The sequence below is a fragment of the Amphibalanus amphitrite genome, unplaced genomic scaffold (genome assembly GCF_019059575.1).
Source record: "Amphibalanus amphitrite isolate SeventyFive unplaced genomic scaffold, NRLGWU_Aamphi_draft 000236F_arrow, whole genome shotgun sequence".
Classification (NCBI taxonomy): Eukaryota; Metazoa; Arthropoda; class Thecostraca; order Balanomorpha; family Balanidae; genus Amphibalanus; species Amphibalanus amphitrite.
The window spans coordinates 111,339-125,089 of NW_024881731.1; the positions used below are offsets into that span (position 1 = coordinate 111,339).

The 13,751-nt window shown below is 50.9% G+C and overlaps 1 protein-coding gene across 1 annotated transcript in view; it reads right to left on the reverse strand.

The window, feature by feature from the left end:
• LOC122385989 overlaps positions 1-13,751 on the reverse strand; it is a 40,016-nt gene that overhangs the window by 12,870 nt on the left and 13,395 nt on the right. Inside the window, exons 2-8 of the mRNA XM_043374751.1 lie at positions 8,641-8,763; positions 8,074-8,244; positions 7,604-7,748; positions 5,222-5,346; positions 4,177-4,362; positions 3,770-4,010; positions 3,200-3,561 (exon numbers count right to left, since the gene is read on the reverse strand). Of these exons, the coding sequence (XP_043230686.1) occupies positions 3,200-3,561; positions 3,770-4,010; positions 4,177-4,362; positions 5,222-5,346; positions 7,604-7,748; positions 8,074-8,244; positions 8,641-8,763 (1,353 nt within the window). The remainder of the gene's footprint in view (positions 1-3,199; positions 3,562-3,769; positions 4,011-4,176; positions 4,363-5,221; positions 5,347-7,603; positions 7,749-8,073; positions 8,245-8,640; positions 8,764-13,751) is intronic.

The following is a 13,751-nucleotide window of genomic DNA, read 5'->3' on the forward strand; positions in this document are numbered from 1 at the left end:
AGGCGAATTCTGTCAACTGACCGGTGTGCAGCGTGCAGATATTGATACTCTGCAACTGACTTATTTTTGTTGTTGTGTTGATTTTTCAAATGAAGATATGTTTAGAATTGCTCTACCTATTCGTTTATGGGTCAAACAACATCGGTGCTGGCGAGACTATCGTTTTTATGGCAGGTAAAGGCAGTATGTTCAAATTACCACACGGTGGGGCAATTTGAACACACCGTGACTTGGTGGTGAAGTGATGCTATGTTATTCAAGGTATGCTCGGCTCGTCCAAAAATGAGGCTTGCATGGTAAAAGCAAGTGACACATGCGCTACTGAAACAGTTTTTCTTCATCCAGGGTTGAGCTGGAATTTGGTACAACGGAGAAGACGTAAAAATATGTTCAAATTACCCCACACTACCCTATACCCGAAGGTTGTTTCTTCATTAGACAAACACTATTCTTTAGAATTGTGTTTTTCTATTGAAAAACAAACTGAGGGTGTTTCCATTTCGGGATAGGATTCGTGTTTGGTGCAGCGAATTGGGGCACCTTGCACCGTTTGCACACGAACCGATAGATTTTGATTAAATTTTCAGGGCAGCTGCCCCCACAGATTATCTACCACGAAACACCCTCAGCTAAGAATATAATTATTTTTCTTGCACGTGGCACGTGCACGTGTTTTAGGCCCATAGGCTTCAACATTAGGTGGATTTTCGGCATCGCATTTCTCGCAGACGGGTGCTTGTAATGCGATGGGCTTCTATGTGCTGGGTGGCCGCCCCGGCATCTACCATGAGCCGGCGGCGCCGTTTCGGGCAGCTTCGGGAAGGGGGTGCAAATTGCACGTGCCATTGGTTTAACGTTACGAAATGGGCCAAAATGGGTTTTCTCGATTTGCTCAAAATCGGCTCGATAGATTTTCTTTGTTTTTTGAGTACCGGTAGTCGGTCAGTCGGTTCGTTCGTCAATGTCAATCGCTTGAAATATAATTAACTTTTTTGCACGTGGCACGCGCACAAATTTCCACGTCTTAAGTCAATGGGATTTCTTGAAAAAATTACTTAAATCGATTTTGCTCAAAATTTCCACGTTAGATGTTAAAAATGTTTCAGTATGATATGCACCCACATGTCGCCTACCAGGTGGAATAGGCCATATATGGGGCGATTGAAATGCACGTGCACGCCCCGCACTTGTTTAAGGGGACCACCTCCGTGAAAATTTGATCACTGCTGGTATGATGGCCTGTGCCGCGCAAACAATGCGTGCCAGCGGAACCAATCGAGGTCAGTCGTCAAGGGGATGCTCTAGGATAGTTGTACACCTCATCACGTGGTGCACGTGTTTTCGCACGTGCGCCACGTGGGTGTAGCATTTTGGGATAGGTAGTCATTGGTGCATAATTATGCTCAGGTGATAACCTCACTGCATGGGTTTGAGCCAGAGTTCCAAGTCGGTTGCGATAATGACCATTGGTGTTGGGTCTACTACGTGTCAAACACGTGGCCGCCCGGGGTTCTCCATTCCGGAGATATTTTGACCGATAGTGAGGTAAGCCCTAAGTTAAAGATTGGCCAAGTTTGATCGGCCGCTGGGAGACAATGGTGGCGCACCCGAAAGTCTACCCATGGGCACTGACGACCCCTTTCATCTGGTACAAAAGGATGGTCGCTTTATGTCTTTAGGCCACACGTGGCACGTGGCACCCCACCTCGAGTGACCATGTGCACTCTCAATGTAAGACGTTTTGGCCATAACTTTGCCATTTATGGGCCGATTTCGATGAAAATTGCAACATTGATGCATTAAAATGACCTGTGCCACAAACGGCGCTACGAATACAACAAACTCATGTGCGTCGTTTTTGTCTCTAGTGCGCCACTTAAGCTACAGTGGCTAAAGTCGAGGAATATTGCGCGTATTTATTTCAACGGGCCGATTTCGTCGAAACTTGCAACGGTAGTGCACGAAACTAGGCAGTGACACATATGAAGCGAGACAAAAATAGGCTGTTGTGCGCCATTTTTGTCTTAAGTGCGCCATTAACTGCCTAAAGTGGCTATAACCTAAGAATCTCATCATTTTCATGCATTAATAAATTACTGTGAGGTATGCATGTAACGTCTGGCGCCACTTTGGTCTTAATTGCGTTAGCGTTTCGGGCGTGTGAGTTGCGCGTTTTGCGGTGTTTGCGTTTTGCGGCGGGCGGGTGTTTTGTGTTTTTTGCGGTATTTGTTTGACGGCGGGCGGACAGGCGATGCGGGTGTTTTTTGCGTCTTTTTCGGTGTTAAGTTTTTTTCGGTTTCCGGCGGCCTGGCGCTTTTTGCGGTGTTTGCGTTTGGCAGCGGGCGGGCGATTTTTTCGACGTTTGCTTTGGCGTTTCGGACGTGCGTTTTGCGCGTTTTGTGGTGTTTGCGTTTTGCGGCGGGCGGGCGGGCGTTTTGTGTTTGGCGGCGGGCGTGCGGGCGATGCGGGCGGTTTTCTTTTTTGCGTCGTTTGCGGTGTTCAATTTGTTGGCGGTTGGCGGCGGTTGGGCGCTTTTTAGGCGTTTTCGGTTGGCGGTTAGCGTGCGTGCGATGCAGGCGGTTTTATTTTTTGCGGCGTTTTTGCGTTTTTTTTTTTGCAGTTTGCGGCGGGCGGGCATTTATTTGTGTTTTTTCTTCTTGCGACATTTGCGTAGGCGTTTCCGGCGTGCGTTTTGCGCGTTTTGCGGTGTTTGCGTTTCGCGGCGGGCGGGCGTTTTTCACAATTCAAAACCCCAACCTTCGGGCCGCAGCGCTGCTCGAAAAGCGCTGCCCTCGAGTATGATAGGGCTAATGTTAGAATGCCAAAATCAAAGGTGGGCACGGTGCCCCGGTGCCCTCCCCGTTCCGCCGCCTATGATGCGGACGCGGTAAGCGGCGGCCGGGGCGCTGGCCGCCGCGACGGTGAAACGACTGGAGTGGTAGGCTGTGCCGCCGCACAAGTACGCTATGCGGGACAGTATACCTTCCAGTGACGGGCTGAATTGCCGCTTGCGGGCGCCGCCGTTGGAAGGCTATGTATTATGAATATACGATAAACAGATCATACATTTTTTTTCAAATATGAGTCTGTTTTATATGTTTATCTCTTTTTATGATTTTTGTCTATATGCTCCCACAAAGGCGCAAACATAAGCCCAGACTACGCACTGGCAGAGGGGTTTGTCCAAAAGTCCACGTACCGACACAGGGATTAGCCCAGAGGAGGCGCTCCCAGTCGTGGCAGCTGTGCTGGCCGGGCGTGGAGCCGGCCGCCGGCGCGTCGTGGCAGCCGCAGTGGCTGTGCAGCTCGGTACCGAGCACGGCCAGCAGCGCGCTCCGGCAGTGCTCGCTGGGGCCGGCGCAGCGGGCCGTCACCACGTCCACGGCGCACGCCTGCTCGTAGCGCTCGAGCCGCGGCCGGCAGCGGCCGTCCCACTGGCGGCGGCAGTGGCGCGCCACCCGCAGACACGACGGCAGCCGGCCGCCCTCCGGCTGGCTGGCGCACGCCGGGTGCAGCCGCTGCATGGCCGCCACGCAGCCCGACTCGCCCGCGTCCCTCCGGCTGCGAAACACGAGTATGAATTTTTATGTTATCACGTTAAATGAGGCCAATTGTACTAGGCGGTAATTTATTGCAAAACTTGGTAAAAAATGCGATTGTTTTAGTAGCATACACACAAGCCAAAAATATACTTTTGGGGAAGTGCATGCCACTGACGGGCTCGCAACACATCTAAGGGGAGTCATTACGTGAATTAGCTAAATCTCACCGGCAGACGCAGAGTGCGGCGTCCATGACGAGCACGCTGTCTGACTGGTCGTAGAACTCCTGCATGTGCTTCATACACTGCTGGCGGTGGCACGAGTCGGCCACGCAGCTGTTCAACATGGGCTCCAGCAGGAGGCGGCAGCGGCGGTCCCGGCGGCAGTTGGCCAGCGCCGTGTGACAGGACGACTGCAGCACGGGCTCGGCCGACTCCAGGTCGACCGAACTGACAGTCACCAGATCAACTGAGAGAGAAACCACCAAATTAGACCACAGAAATTAAAAGTGCCAAAAGAGATGACTCCTAGATAAAGGGCGAATTTAATCTGGATTCACATTTTTTTTTTGCAAGTCAGCTTTAAATAACATAATTAGTACTGAATGATTAATGGAAAATCATGCAATACTTACCTTTGGTTGTCTCCGGCAGCTTTGGTGGGGCGAAGGGATTCTCTGGCTCCTCGTCTTCATCGGGCCCATAGAGGGTCCTTACGATGTCGGATGACCGGGGTCGCTGTGAGGTCACCTCGTACAGCGGAGCCACGAGGTGATGTTCAGCTAGTGGTCGGGTGACCTCGTCCCCTCCCAGACCGCTCACTGTAACAACAGTCCGTGAGGACACACCGGTATAGCGCGCGCCGGGAGACGGAGCGCGGGAGGTGCGGACTGGAGTGCGGGGTGCGGGGTGTGCGGGGGTGGCCGGTGCTGGGAGGTGCTGGTAGGAGGTGCTGGCCGGTGCTGGGTGGTGCTGAAAGGAGGTGCTGGCCGGTGCCGGGAGGTGCAGCAGGTGGTGCAGCGGTGAGTGCGTGCGGTGCTCGCCACCAGAACCGGTGTCGGCACCGTGCTCGTGCGCCCAGTCTGAAAGGAACAGCGATAAATATCAATACAAAACATTTTATTTAAGATATGACAAAAAACTGGCAACTAAAATACTAAGCAGAGTTCTAGCAATGCCACAGCGAACAGGCTAGGTGCAGCAATTGATCTATGTGCCAGCAATTGCCTTCAGCATTGCGTTTATGGCTTTTACTAGCTGAGCGAAAATGGGAAAGCGAATGCCTGTGGAGCGTACCAAGCCTGTATTTTTATTGCAAATTAAACATTTTATCAACTAAAGACAACATATTTGTTGAAAATCTTATGTGATAAGTTAAGAGCTGTTTTATTATCTTTTCAAAGATACCAGAAAACGTAATTAGCAACGCTTGCGAAGAACATTGTTTATCGTGCATTTGTATAAACAATATTCCATAGATAACAGTAGAACAGTTCTATTGTTATCTATGAATACACATTATGCATACCTGTGCAGAGAACAGGGCAAAATGTACACGCATTTAGGCATATGTCACGCCATCACGATATAAGGTGATGGAGGTCTATGGGTGATGACATTGTCACACAGTGCAACAAAAATAGTCTCAGGGCTGCAATAAATGTGAAAACAGCTACTTACCAATGCAGGGATTTTTGTGTACCTTCTCATAGATATTCTCACAACTTTCTTCCTGAACGTTTGTGCACATACATCCGAAAACGGGGCTCATTTTCAGCTGGTTCCAGGCGTCCAGACATGCAGAGCTGAAATGAACGGATTAAGTAATTAAAGTTCTCAAAGTAAATCAACGTCACTCGATACGCGAGTGCAACGTTTTACATGTTGTTAACATGCTTGTGTTGTTACGTCACACATTCTTATTGCATCGAGTTGTGATTCTCGTAAAGTGAAAGGAAGATATATACATTATTCGTGTGTCGATTTTTTCACAGAAAGCCATGGGGAAGGGGCAGAGCTGGATTTATTGTTTTAGAGCCTACCGACACAATCTTAAAGGTAGGTATCGTATTGTGTTCTGCAAAAAAAGACTAAAAATCCCCAAGAGCTCGTGTGCCATTTATTGATTGTTGATAACGATTAAGGTTATTCATATACTGTAATGCATGTTTTAGTGATTAGGAACGAGACACGGACAGGAGGCAGCGATCTGAGCCGACCCTATTTTGACTGCTCTGTTCCATCTAGGACCATATCAGAGTGCAGCCGCCGCAGATATAATTGGATAAGCATTCGAAGTTATCCGACACCCTGACACTAACACTTGCACACAGCCAGTCTACAACCTTATAGGTAATAGCTGCAACTTGAGCAACGGTGGATTTCCTGTAACCAAACATGGCCGGGACACCGCCACTTTGAAAACCATGAACTGCATAATAAGATCAGTCTGCCATGGTCAGTCCCAATTCCCCAGCTGACAGATTTCACTGTATTTAACTATGAAATACCTAAGCGTGTTTCACCTGCCTCCATGCCCAATTTCAGTCCCTGCGAGTTCTAAGCTCCCTGCCTTTTCGCCATTTGCTCGAAATTTTCGCCATCTGAGTTCCTGTGTTCGCTGTCGGTCGGTGGTGTGTTTTTTCCATGTGCCGGACCGGATCTCGTGCCGACCACCATTTCAGTCAGGCTGCCGATATGGTCCGCTGCGGCGGCGGGGGGGGGGGGGCAGGGGGGCGGTGCCGCCCGCCGACTGGTACGACGACCGTCAGCGGCGACAGGCGGGGCCGCCCGCCCCGCCCCCGCCCCCTCCCCCGCCTCCGCCAGGGAACCACACACGATCTTGGTGATTAACACCGTGTCGGCAGTCGTCAGAAATGCCACACCGACGCGTAGCTGACCAGCCACCAGCGACCAGCGACTAGTGACCAGTGACCAGTGACCGTTCCACGCTGACTGCAGGCTACTGACGGTCAACTAATGACCGTCAGTGACCACAAGATGCACGTATATGACGTAGAATATACCATCAGCTGCCAGTTAACACCACCAGCAGATCGTACTAAGAAATCCCTGTTAGATAAGACCACTGTCATCCTTCCACCTGTCAGGCGGACAGCCGTCACGGACGTCGGGTGACGTGTCGCAAAGCCGCGCCACCCAGGAGCAGCGTGTCAGCTTTTCAGCCTAGCTCGGCACAAATCTGGTCCAAATGAGCCGACAAATTGGCCTCCCCAGGGGCAAGACGTCACCGATTCGCCAGCGAACGCTAGTCTATATTAATGGTGGTCCCGTAGGCGCTATTGACACGGGAGGGTGAGCACCCGCCAGTGCCGGCGGGGATTCACTAGGGAGGTGTTTGAACTACGATCGACGTGCTATGCGCTACCAGGTATATGTCCTTGGTACGGCAGCCGGGGAGCACGTCATACTGCTAGGAGCCGCGCGCTTGCGTATGGCGCATAAAGAGGTCTTTATATAATTTGAATAACCTTGCTACAGTAGCTTGTAATAGTAGCAGTGCAGTAGCTGTAGCTTGTAATTATCTTAGCCGGTCAGCTGATTACAACTCGTATTAAATCCCTCGGATATCATGCATTTGATACTCTTATATCTCGAGTGCATTTTGCACAATTACCAGTTCCCTTTGTTACATCAGTGTCCGCGTTCTCTGCCGGTCCCTTACCTGTTTGCCTGTTAGCACCAGCACATTATCTGTTTGTCTATCAGCCTCCTACATATCCATCAGTAGATTTCTTACCTGTGACTCTTAGCACCAGCACATTATCTGTTTGTCTATCAGCCTCCTATCTATCCATCCATCAGTAGATTTCTTACCTGTGCGACTCTTAGCACCAGCACATTATCTGTTCGTCTATCAGCCTCCCATCTATCCATTAGTAGATTTCTTACCTGTGCGACTCTTAGCACCAGCACATTATCTGTTTGTCTATGAGCCTCCTATCTATCCATCAGTAGATTTCTTACTTGTTTGCCTGTTAGCACCAGCACATTATCTGTTTGTCTATCAGCCTCCTATCTATCAATCAGTAGAGTTCGTACCTGTTCGTCATGTGGCACTCGTCCAGCTCAAACGGACACGCCTTCAGGTAGTTGTCATACAGGGGCACGCACTGCTCCTGGTTTCGACAGGCGTCCAGGGCGTAGTCGCAGGTCGGCAGGGCGTGCACCGGGTACGGGTCGTTATCTGAAAAGAAAACACTTTTTACAATCCTTTTTTAGCACTCACACACTTGTAATCCTTACCTACAACGAAATCCGAGCGAAAGGCATCCATAAGAGCAGCAAGTAGCGCAAAGGCCATTATAATAGTCGCTTAACTTCTTGATCAGATATTGCATTTGATGATTGGCTAAAGGCTGTCACGAAGCGTCTTTGTGGGTCCCATTGGACTTCCATTTGAGGCATAAATTATCATTTATATCATTTAGCCATTGCAACGAGGACATAGCTTCCCTTGGACACTCACTTCCGTCATTACATGGGTCGTAAAGATGCAATATTTCACATACCCTGACTGCGCATTCCGAAGCAGGGGTGGTCGAACACCAGGTTGCGGTAGGTGTTACACTCGGGGTCGACGCGCTGCTCCTTGCACAGACACGTGGGCTGGAAGAACTGGAATGCCACCAGTGTCCTCAGAGCCGCCCGACACTTAGTCACCGTCACCGTCGAGCACGACACTGAAATGGAACGGTACACGTTTGTGAAGCATGCCCTTTGAAGTTTATGTCCATTATAGTAACGGCACTGAAACGGAATAGCCGAGACAATAGTCATCAGCGGTGATCAACATAGAACGAGATATAGACGAAGGCAAAAACAGAGACAAAGGCAGAAACGAATACAAAGACAGAACCGATTGAGAAGGAGATGAAGGAAAAGCCGTAAAAGTTAAGAACCTCTTTGGTGCTTACCACTCAGCTTCCAGCAGCCGCAGTTGCAACCAGCTGTATGTGTTTCGTGATTTCCCATCGATTTCCTACCAAAAGGTGCCTATTTCTTGCCTAGCTCCTGTTCACAGAGAGTCATTTTCTCACCTAAACGACTCTCCCGTCCGCAGAGAGTCGTTTTCTCACCTAGCTCCTGTCCGCAGAGTCGCGGGATAATGGCCGTGATGGAATGGCAGACGCGGTCCTTCTCACACAACTCTCTCGCCAGCTTGCAGTTGATGGTCGTCGACGCCGTTCGGATGCTGATCACTGCAAAACAGCAGGCAGCCCGACTCAACAGCGAGCTCAAACACAATGTTTGATCGGACCAATTCCAACTCGGCATGTTCATCGGGAAAGTTTTGCCTACGGCGAGAGGTGCTTAATTGAAGGAAGTTCGCCTGCAAAGTTTTGACATGATCAAGGTGAGATGACAAGGTAGCAAAGGACGAGGATGCTATCAACTAAATTAACAAAAAAATTAAGCTCATTTCGAAAGCCATTCCTAAGAATAATGCACTTAATAACGTTGATTTCATTTTATTTGTTTCATTGTCCTTTCCAAAATGCATAAAAAAAGCGCGAGGCGTGCATGGCACGAAGAATGAATGCCCAGGTGTCGTGACCTCAGAAAGGTCTCACAGCTCTTAACGTCATGATTATTTCAGAAGTCCCTACAAAATTAAACTCCTGTAGAATTATTCAAAGGCACGACCAGCCGACGGTTAAGACGCCTCCAATGCACCTCGCCACGGATCTCCTTAAAGGTTATCTATCAAGAACTCCAATGGCTAAAGGTTGAGGTTAGGTCAGGTTTCAAAGATCACAGAACACAAAAACCGTACAGAGCATATTAAAGAAGCAACATTTGAATAAAATCAACGCAAACAGGTTGAAATGCTGACTCTTGGGGAATGAATTCTGAGGCACACATCAGAGTTACGCTGGCAGGTCATGGATTGTGTTCTAATCAAGTGTCATTGTATGCTTCAAAAAAAGGCGCATTTGTCTTCCTTATTGATACCACACATGCGATACGATCAATGGGTTCCGCAGCCGTACGATGATCGGGGTGAGCTGGGAATGTAAACAGTCGTAAATGACCTGCCGTCACGGCCCATAACGGTCCTTGTGAAGGACGGGCTGAGAGTCCAGTTGGGGCTTGCTCTGCAATTCGTCACTTCCGACGTGGTGTCGCTCACCGGCCCCGTGGATCTGATGGGTCTGACCTGTGTCCACCTATGGGTTCGACGACCAATGCTTTCGACATTCGACAGCATAGAAGATTAACGAATATGTTGATAATATCGAAGAATATAATGATAGGCAATGCGTGGCCATTTTACCTAAGTGGCAAACAACTACCTTGTATGATAAAATAATGTTCTTTAAAAAGGTTATATACTTGAATTGCAAATAACACAAAAGTAGGCAAATTGGTTTATCATTAATTGGGTTGATGTAAAAATTCTAGTCCATGTCCCATCTTTGCTAAGCCCATCCGCAGAGTCAGCAGACCGCACTCAGCCGTCACGAGTGAACATAATTACGGCAAACCAAGATAGCTCTCCTCACCCTTCATCCATTCACGGCCGACCGCCTCTCTCCACTCGAGATAAGCGCCCACCGCGCGCCCGGCTCCCCCAGTTGGCTTTCAGCGGCCTCATATGCCCAAATGAGGCCGGCGGGCTTGGCGCCGCAGCCATCGGACAACGCGGCGCCGCCACACGAAGTGCGCCGACCGGCCCCGATGAGCCACTATGGAGGCAGACCGTGTGTCTGGCGGCCGACGAAAGGCCGTCGTGAGCCGGCGCCCGCCACTGGTGTGAAATACTCCTTCAGTGGCCATCCATCGCTGCCGCGGCCTCAGCAGTGATCCTTCCCGCGCCCAGCCGCCGCGTTAACTTACAAACTTGTGAGGTTACTTGGCATCTAGCCAGTTACACGCGGCAGCACGGCTTGAGGAAGAGTTGGCTATAAACAAGTGCTAACAACAGTCATCGGTTCTTGTTTCAGGTCAGAATTCTGAATTATAAAAAGTTTAATGAAATGTGAAATTCCAATGTGAAGTGAAGTAACGCTAGTTGACACTAACTTGCTAGACCTCTGGGGCTTTACCAGGCATTACCGGTGGGCACCGCCCCAGTTCCAGTGGCACTGACCGGTCAGGTTGCCGCCAGCCGCCGCCGCCGCCCACACTCGGTCAGTAAGCATCTCACGCCACAATGAAAAACCCCGTACGCCCCCTTCCTCGCGGCCATGTATGCGCCGTTGTCTGTGCCCTGCATGGCAATACGGGGGTGACGCCGCTCAGATTATTGGTTGGCTGTAATTGCTGCGGGCGGCGGCGTACGGACGGCCCGGCGACCAGCACCCCACCGGCAGCCGGCACATAGGCCAGTTACCCCGAGCCGAGCGTATTCAGAAGGTGCTCACTCATTCACACCTCCCTCTCCAGGGAAACAGCCGGGAAAATTGTCTTGAAAGCAAATACATGCTGGCACCACCGTTCGATAAGCAGGCTTACGATAATGATACCTTCTCGGGAAAGAAAACAACCATTAAAATGCGGGGCAGCCGTACAACCAACGAGACTGGAAAACCAACGTTCAGCTAAGAAACCAGCTCGCACCATAAATTACAAACCAAATGCACCAGTTTCGATCAGAGCCTAATGAACTGTAGGCGAATGTCAGGTGACCACCGCTAAGTATGGCTGGCCGTTTGGTGTCCGGCTGTTATGCGTCGGTTTCCGTTAACTGGGCGGTCGGGCGGCACGGTTCCGTGCGCTCGATATCGGCTCAGCGCGTGATGGGAGTTCCAACGGGGACAGGGGCGCTGAGCCGCCGGGACTCGCGACAGGGCCAGACACAGGGAGGAAGGGAAGGAAGGGGTGAGGGACGGGGGGAGAGAGAGAGAGAGAGAGAGAGAGAGAGAGAGAGAGAGAGAGAGAGAGAGAGAGAGAGAGAGAGGGAGAGAGAGGGAGAGAAGCGAAGGAGGAGGAGAAAACGAGAGGGAAAGAACAGCATCTCCGTGGTGTTACCAGGAAATGTCAGCGAAGCTTCACGACCACACGAGGTCAAAAATTCATAAACACATCTGAAGTTACCTACAGTCAGGGAAGCTCAGCCCAGACCGTAGCCAAGCCATTTGAAAGTTGGGTGTGACATTACGATATCAAATATGAGGCACGGTATCAAACCTATGTAGTGTTTATACCAAGTTGCTGTGAGCCGCCGAGCTGAAGGTGGTGTCACTTCTGGTCACCTGTTCAATGTTCATGGGTACCGGTGCATAAACCGTAGCGAGCTGGGACAAAATCGAAATAACTGTAACAGACCATAATGCACCACAGTGAGGTACTATTGCTTCCAAATTAAGCTTGATTCGCGCCTGGCTCTAGTACTGCATTGAATACCCTCCCGAACCCCTCCCGTATCGCCAGGGTAGCTGTCCCGGTGAGGTGAGAGTCAGACTGAAGCAGTGCGTGGACCTTGTGACTGTCAGTCCGCGCCTGGGGCAGGGACACGGGAATGACCTGTGATAATGGCGGGCACGTGAGCGTGACGCAAAGCTGGGTCACATTCTATCCAATCAGGGATGATGAGAGCGCCACAGTGCAGTGGTCAGGCCGATGATTGGGTGGGGGAGCGCTGGATGGGCGTGTTACGGGTGAGAAAATATTTGGCACGCTTGGCAACTTGAGTGCTACACGGACTTATACGCTAAACCTTTTCACATTTTCTGAAGCAGGGAATCAATTTATGTCCTAGACGTCGCTGGCCGAGGAGAGTGCCTTCTCAGACATTATATTTTCCAATTGCACGAAGCAAGCAAACAATGTTTTTTTTTAGATTTTCGAGCTTTTTCGAATGCCGCTTACCACGTGTCGCATACGTGGGCGTGGCCTGCAGGAGCCGAGTTAGTGGGGGTGGGGGGGGGAGGGAGGTGGTTGTCGCCGAGCACCTGCTTGGCGCGGGTTAATAATTATCTGAAAATATTTATAATATATGTTCAGATTATATTGACCTTATTGTTTTAAATCATACTGTGCTTATGATTATTACACGCAATATTGAAACTAGCGCAGTCAAAGCACCCGCAGTAGAGCAGAAAACATTATCAGACATCGTGCAGGCCCGGGCCGGCGTCAGATCACTGCCCTCGCCTCACAGCGACTTCTGTTTCGGCCGCTGGTCTCGCCCGCCGGCCATATGTGCCCTTGACCTTTGACCTACGATGCGGGTCCTGGCTGAATTCCGTTCCGATCGCGCGTCCAGCTGCACCACGGTTGCGACCGCGCGGCCCGTCTCTCGCCGGGCGCTGCGCCCGAGTGCCGGGTCATGCCTCTGACGTCAGAGGCGCCCGAGGCCGAAATCGCCGAACGCTGACCGACCACAGGTCACGTCCGCACCCCTACCCGCGCGTTTGAAACTCCCGGATGACACACGGCCCCGGATGTCAAACCTCTGGTCTATCGCACGGCTCGCCGAGCCGGGTATCTCGGTAAAACTCGGTCTCCGGTAGGGTATTCACTACAGTACTGGAGCAAAGTGAGGATCAAGCTTAATTTGGAAGCAATAATACATTTAGAAACTGCAGGCAAATACATATGTAGGTTTTTTTTTAATGAATCCCTCCTAGCAGATACAGCTGATGACCCATACGCCGATTCCTGAAACTGGCACCGGCCACTGTCGCTCGCCACCCTGATAAGGTCTCCCCGCGTAGGGTTCGTGGCCCGTGTCGCTCTATACGGGCGCCGCCACCTCAGGTCGCAGCGCCCGGTCTGATCCTCACAACGCCATAAAACGCTGCCGCTGCTCTCCGAAAGCCCCCGGCCCATTGATCCAACCATTTGTGTTTGAAATCGGCGTCCGCCGGGACCGGTCAGTCCACGGAGGTGAGACTGCAGGCAGGGTCGGTCAGCTACAGAGGTAAAACTGCTAGAGGGACCGGTCCCAGTCCTCTGAGGTGAGATTCTATACCAGCTCGGCCAATCCACGGATCAGAGACCTTGGAAGCAGGACTGGTCAATTCATGGAGGTGAGACTACGGGCGGAATAATTGAGCCGAGGCGAGACTGAAGGCAGGACCGTTCAGTTCAGATATCCGGGACTGCATGCCCGATGGGTCATTCCACGAAGATGAGACTGCTGGCAATATTTCAGGCTGCTGTAAGGAGGCGAGATCACAAAGTCGATAGCCTGCAGCTTGAATTCATACTGATCGAAACTGGACAGCGTTTCGTGGTGGTG